Source organism: Buceros rhinoceros, unplaced genomic scaffold, assembly GCF_000710305.1.
Source record: "Buceros rhinoceros silvestris isolate BGI_N320 unplaced genomic scaffold, ASM71030v1 scaffold7176, whole genome shotgun sequence".
Taxonomy (NCBI): domain Eukaryota; kingdom Metazoa; phylum Chordata; class Aves; order Bucerotiformes; family Bucerotidae; genus Buceros; species Buceros rhinoceros.
The window spans coordinates 26,072-32,347 of NW_010416912.1; the positions used below are offsets into that span (position 1 = coordinate 26,072).

The following is a 6,276-nucleotide window of genomic DNA, read 5'->3' on the forward strand; positions in this document are numbered from 1 at the left end:
GAACGAGCTCTGAAATGAATGAAAAATGCTGAAAAACATTCTTGTTTCAGTCGTCTTTATCGCTCACCTTCCAGCGCACGTTTTTAGTTAAATAAACTGTGGTGACAACCAACCGGAGGCTGCAAGAACCAGCCCTTCTGAGAGAAGAGCATGGGAACAGCCTGTAACAGCTGTTGAATTAGCTTCATTTTTAAAGTTTCTCTCTTATTCTCTCTAGCTCGATTCTTGGTATGTTATTTTAAACGGCACGGTGGAAATCAGCTATCCTGACGGGAAGAGTGAGAGTCTCTGCATGGGGAATAGTTTTGGGATTACTCCCTCTCTGGAGAAGCAGTACATGAACGGAGTGGTCAGAACCAAAGTAGATGACTGTCAGGTATGATTACGATTCTATACAACTACCTCGTGCTTTTCAGCATCTGATAAGAGGAAACAGACGGCTTTCATCTTAAGGCATGATCTTTATTCCAGGAGCAGAAGAAAGGAGGTTGATATCTGTGGGCCAAGGGCTCTGCTGATAGTTAGTTTTACCCTTGTTAGTAGCTGAGATTTGTTTCACACTGCTATTGTGTGAGAAACAGGAGCTTCTGCTTTGTGATAAAATGTAAGCGTAGTCCAGCCCAGTCCTGCTGTGGGTGTGACTGATGTGCAGTAAAATACCCCTTTCCACTTGTTACAGGCTTTGTCCTCTCTCTATTTCTCCCTTTTGAACAACCTGTTGGAAATGTGAGAAGGTGACCAGTTCCATTTGTCTTCTGTTTCTAACTTTCTCATGTAGTTGGGCAGAACAAAATGGGGTTGGTCTACAGCGTGTCGAAGCAGCCCAGGGATGGGGACACATTCAGGTTTTGTGTATTTATTAACAATCCCGTGTTGTTTGGGGACAGTTTGTGTGTATAGCCCAGCAAGACTACTGGAGGATTCTGAACCACGTGGAAAAAAACACTCATAAAGTGGAGGAGGAAGGAGAAATTGTTATGGTAAAGGAGCACAGGGAGCTGGATCGCAGTGGAACCAGGAAAGGGCACATAGTCATCAAGGTGAATTCCTATGCTTTCCCTTAATCTATTAAACCTATATTTATTAGTAAATAAATACAATTTCAGTTTGGTTCTAGAACTCATACTTGGTTTTGTCTGTCTTATCTCAAAAAGTTGCTTGGAAGGGTTTGATGCTATTTTACAAACGTACTTCCATCTCCCTCTGAATAGACCTGTACAGCACATACACTGAGTTGTGTATCGGGATCACCCTTTGAGCATCTTTAAGCATTGACCTGTGTTTTGTAATCTGGAAGAGGAATTTAAAATATTGATTAAAAATAAAAGTAAGGGAAGTTACTACTTGTTTTACCCAGGTATTACCTATGGGAAACGTTTGAGTGAGAGAAGCGTGAAATTTGATTTAAAGACACTAATGTGTTTTCTCCGGAGTTTGCTATACCTGAAATTTGAAAAGGGAGTAAACTCCTCTCATGGGTTTAGGTTAAGATACTCTCTAGAGAGAAGTAGTGATGAGAAATACCAATGGGGTTTTTTTGTATTTAATTTTTAAGGCAACACCCGAGAGACTCATCATGCACTTAATAGAAGAACATTCTATTGTGGATCCAACCTACATCGAAGATTTCCTTTTAACCTACAGAACGTTTCTAACAAGCCCTCTGGAAGTTGGGAATAAACTCTTGGAATGGTTCATGGTGGACAGCCTCAGGGATAAGGTTGGTTTGACTCAAAGAGAGCAGTATTTCTGATCTGAGTATTTCTGAGCATCTCCAGATAGTTTATCAGCAACACAAAAAGGAATCAAAGATTACGCTTCAGCTTCAGTTTTCTATGAACTACTTTAAAGCAAAGTATTTTTCACTGGTATCAAGAAAGGATTCCCCCGTGTGGTGTAAATTAGATCAGGGGTGACACTGCTTCTCTGCTGCAGACTGATAAATAATGGTTTGTATTTAATTTGAAGGTGGAGATACCGGATTCTGAGATCTCTTTTCACCAGAAATCCAGGGAAATTGTGTTCACGATCTCTTGGACATACCATCTTTCTCTTCACAACAGCATTGTGCTTGTCTTCCATGACTTTCTGCTGCAGAACCTTTCAGCCTGCTGAGCACCTTTTATTTGAGCAGCTTATTACAAACCTGTACTTGAAATAAACGCTGCTCAGGACAGGTGTGCTTGGGAAAACCCCTTCCTTCAGCTCTCTGAAACTGTGTGCATGGGAAAAATGGTCAGAGTCTGGAACTTGGATCCATGTCCAATTTGTTGAAAATTATGGCAGTAAAATTCTTAGCCAGAGGTTTTATGTGTTTCAGCCTTGAGCTGAAGGAAACCCAACAGACGATGAAAACGCTCTATTTTTTTTTTTTGTAGGAAATTGTCTGGGGTCTTTTGCTGTGGTTACTGCTTCTCTTCTTACCTTTTCCCATGCTGCTCATTTTGGCAACTACTGGTTTTTAAGAAAAGGAAAGTAAAAGAAAACTGATTCAGCAAATTAGAGGAAATTGTTTATTTTTGGAAGAGAAACTGCTTTAGATTAACCTTTCTTAATGACATGGATGGTTAAAGAGGTGTCAGATGGAATTCCTTGTGAATGATAGTAACTTTGTAGCACATACAAAAGTGACCTAAAGGTTTAACTGAAAGTTCTTAAAATTTTTCATTGTTGCTATGTACTTCCTAGAAATCTCTTTAAGGAGCTCCTCAGGATGGTTAAAAAGGTGAGTTTTATAAACAGCATAAGGAAGAGTTAACGGAAAATGGCTTTGTGCACCGGTATGTACCGGGTGATGTAGCCAATTAGGTACAAAAATGTTTGGTTTCTAATTTTTCATTTGTTTCCACAAACACAGGAAAGGAGATGATTTCAAGTGTAAATGTCTTCTGCTGGTGTTAGCTAACAGACACAGTGATCTGTCCTATCTGCCACATCCCTCTCTTCTTTGCTGTAGATAAAAGCTGATAGAAGAATCACAGGTACCCTTTTTTTTTTTTTTTCAGGTTACCAGAGTGGTCTTACTGTGGGTGAACAATCATTTTAATGACTTTGAGGGAGATCCTGCTATGACCCGATTTCTGGAAGAGTTTGAGAAGAACTTGGAAGATACGGTAGGAGCAAAAGATACTATTTCTAATATTACACATTTTCACAGCAGTGTTGTGTTACCAGTGACTTAATACACTGTAGCCTGTAAGTCTGTCAGGTGGGTTTTAACATGGACATATTTGTCCTTAAATATATCTTTAGCTCTAAAGCCCATATAAAACAATACACGTGGCACTCGTCGATGTGTTTGTGCATGACTGCAAAGGAGGACAAGTTTATTTACTAAGATTTGGATACATGGCATCAAACGTCCTTGTTCTGGCAGTTTGGGGGTTTATCACAACTGTTTTTCCATTTCTAGTAAGAGAAACATTGCGCTGCATTTTTGTGTCTTCTGTGTTACAGAAAATGAAAGGACACCTCAGACTGCTGAACATCGCCTGTGCTGCCAAAGCCAAATGGAGACAAATTACCCTGCAAAAACCTTCTAGAGACTCGCCGCTGTTCTTCAGCCTCCTTGGAGGAAGCGACAAGGGGTTTGGTATTTTTGTAGAGACTGTGGAAACAGGCAGTAAAGCAGCAGAAGCAGGACTCAAGCGTGGTGATCAGGTAAAAAAATAAATTCCATTTTAAAATATTCCGGCTCAGCTAACTGTAGTGTTTCCCAAAATAGATGATGTAGTTTACGAAGAGCAAACAACTGGCTAGAGCTCCGGTGTGAATGCCCCAGTTCAGCTTCAGCTCACACGTGTTGAAGGGGCTTCTGGTAAATAGTTTCCAAAATATTTAAAATATGTAAATATTTCAAAACCAGAGTGGGAAAAGAAACTGAGTTGTGGTTATCTGGGGACACTTTCTGGTGGGAGATAGGGTGAGGTTGAAGCCATCAGGTTGATTCCCACAGCGGATGAATCATCCCAGTTCGCTGAGGCTGGTGGAGCAGCAACGGTTCACACCAGACCAGGGTCCAGCCTCTGATGACATATTAGTTCTGTGGTTCATGATCCACCATTTGGGATTTGGGTGCAGCTCCAAATGGCAAGTGTCGTGTTACCACAGAAAATGAACCTGTTTTAAGCGTTTTTCTTGGAGAAATGGAGGTCTTGGCTTATTGACAGGATGTAACTTCACTGACATGCTGAAAATAGTTGTTTTAACTTCTGTGGAGTCCTTACTGTTGCCTGTGTTATCACCGTTGTTGTAAGTCCGCCAAAGAGCTGTTCTCCTAATAGACCTGCTTTTATTTCTCCTTCAAGATAATGGAAGTCAACGGACAGAACTTTGAGAACATCACCTTTGTAAAAGCTCTGGAAATCTTGAGGAACAACACTCATCTCTCCATCACTGTAAAAACAAACATTTTTGGTGAGTAGACGCTACGTAAGATGTGTTTCCACGTATGTGAAGAACAACTGTAGTCTTCCTTGCTTTAGAAGTGCAGTAAGATTCCGCCCTCTTTTCCACCACACTCTAGGAGGGAAGAGCTGTGCCGAGGTCCCCTCGTGGTGCCTCGGGTAAGTCCTCGTGTGCCAAGGGCTGCACGTGGAGTGGCACAGAGCCAGCCTAGGCAGCTCTTTCCTCCCGGAGAAATCCTCAAATGCCTGTTTAAGAGGCTTTAGTGTCCCTTCATGCGATAGGGCTGAAACAGAGCCAGGGGATCGAGGCCAAAATATTTTTGCCAAGAAACAGCAAAAATGTAAAACTGGGCTTTCGTAAAACTTGTTGTGATGGCTGAAGGAATGATGGGATGGCTTGCCTTTGTATCTAAAACCGAGAAGGGGATATAAACAGTGGTGTGACATAGAAAAGCTGGCTTTTAACTGTCAGTGGGAGTATAAACACATACATGCCTCTTTCAAATCTCAGTCAAATCGTCTGTTCTTTTTCCATAATCCTGCTCAGGCACCAGAATAACCGTAGGGACAGAACGCACGAGGCTGTGCCCAGTCAGCTCCATCCGCCGGAGCTGTCTCTGAGACTTTCTGATGTTTTCCTTTTCTTATTTCCTTCCTCCAGTTACCTGCCCTTGTTGACTATTGATTTTCCTTTCAATTATTATTTTCTTTTTATCACCATGCAGATAAAAAGTTTCAAGCTCCCTGTAGCTGCTCGTTAGTGTAATTCCAAAAAGGCACAAACCCGCTCCGGTAACGGGCGGTCCAGCCTGGCGTGCAATGACATAAATAAAGCAGAGCTGTAGCTGAGACACTGATAGATTGTTCCGTTGCATTATAAATCGAACAACGTGCATTTATGAGGGGATTCTAATCCCTTTCTGCGAGCTGATGTAAATTCAAGGTGATTTCTCTGCTAAATTGTAATGAATTCATGTCTTGAAGCTTTTTTCAACAGTGATACTTATTCTCCTGTCTTTTTAATTGAGAGCTGAGTGCCTGGTGCTGACAACAAGCAATTCCTGTTCTTATTTTGGAGTCTGTGCTGCGAAGACTCATAGATTTACATTTCATTACGTGTAGAAATCCACCGTTTGGCTGGCTGCCTTGCTCAAAGGGACAGTCTGAGTTACCCTGTACACTTCTGCCTTCTCCCATATTGCCACATTTTCGACAGAAAATACTGAATTTCTGGCTTGAGTGATTTTAAAAGCTTTTTTTAAAAAAATAATTTGTATTGATTCACAAATTTGACCAGTTTGTTTTCACCTTTTATAGTGGAAGAAACACAAAGAATATTACCACTATCTTTTTCATGGAATTGTATCTTCGGGAATGTCAGTGCTGGTGGTAGCTGGCTGGGTCTGGTAAATGCAGTAGGAAATTTGATGCAGCTTCTGTTCAGTAGATTTACTAAAAGCAATCAAAGCCAGTTTAACAGACCCACACCCTTAGAATCAAAATGCAAATGCCTAGTGTTGCCTAGTTCATAACTCTTTGGTTCACTTTTTCGGCAGGGGTGTGGGAAGGAAGAGGTTTGAGGGGAAGGAAGATTCCCTGGGAAGTTTTCAGTGTGCAAAGGTAAATCACAGCAGTTGTATCTTCTCTCACAGTGTTTAAGGAGCTGCTCTGCAGGATAGGACAAGAGAAGAATGGAATTCCACATATTCCAAAGATTGCCGAGAAGAAAAACAACCGTTATTCCATCCCAGATATGCCTGGAGACGTGGAACAGATGTTTCCCCGTGAAAAAGGAAACAAGAAAATGAAAGCAAACACTGTGTCTGGTGGGAGGAACAGAATCAGGAAGATTTTAGACAAGACCCGGTTC

At 41.4% G+C, this 6,276-nt stretch overlaps 1 protein-coding gene across 1 annotated transcript in view; it reads left to right on the forward strand.

Moving 5' to 3' along the window:
* Positions 1–6,276, forward strand: part of RAPGEF6 (Rap guanine nucleotide exchange factor (GEF) 6) — a gene marked incomplete at its 5' end in the record, with an annotated part of 43,873 nt that overhangs the window by 8,499 nt on the left and 29,098 nt on the right. The window contains 7 exons of the mRNA XM_010137984.1: positions 218–376; positions 888–1,040; positions 1,556–1,720; positions 3,006–3,113; positions 3,457–3,660; positions 4,308–4,416; positions 6,059–6,271. Coding sequence (XP_010136286.1) covers positions 218–376; positions 888–1,040; positions 1,556–1,720; positions 3,006–3,113; positions 3,457–3,660; positions 4,308–4,416; positions 6,059–6,271 — 1,111 coding nt within the window. The remainder of the gene's footprint in view (positions 1–217; positions 377–887; positions 1,041–1,555; positions 1,721–3,005; positions 3,114–3,456; positions 3,661–4,307; positions 4,417–6,058; positions 6,272–6,276) is intronic.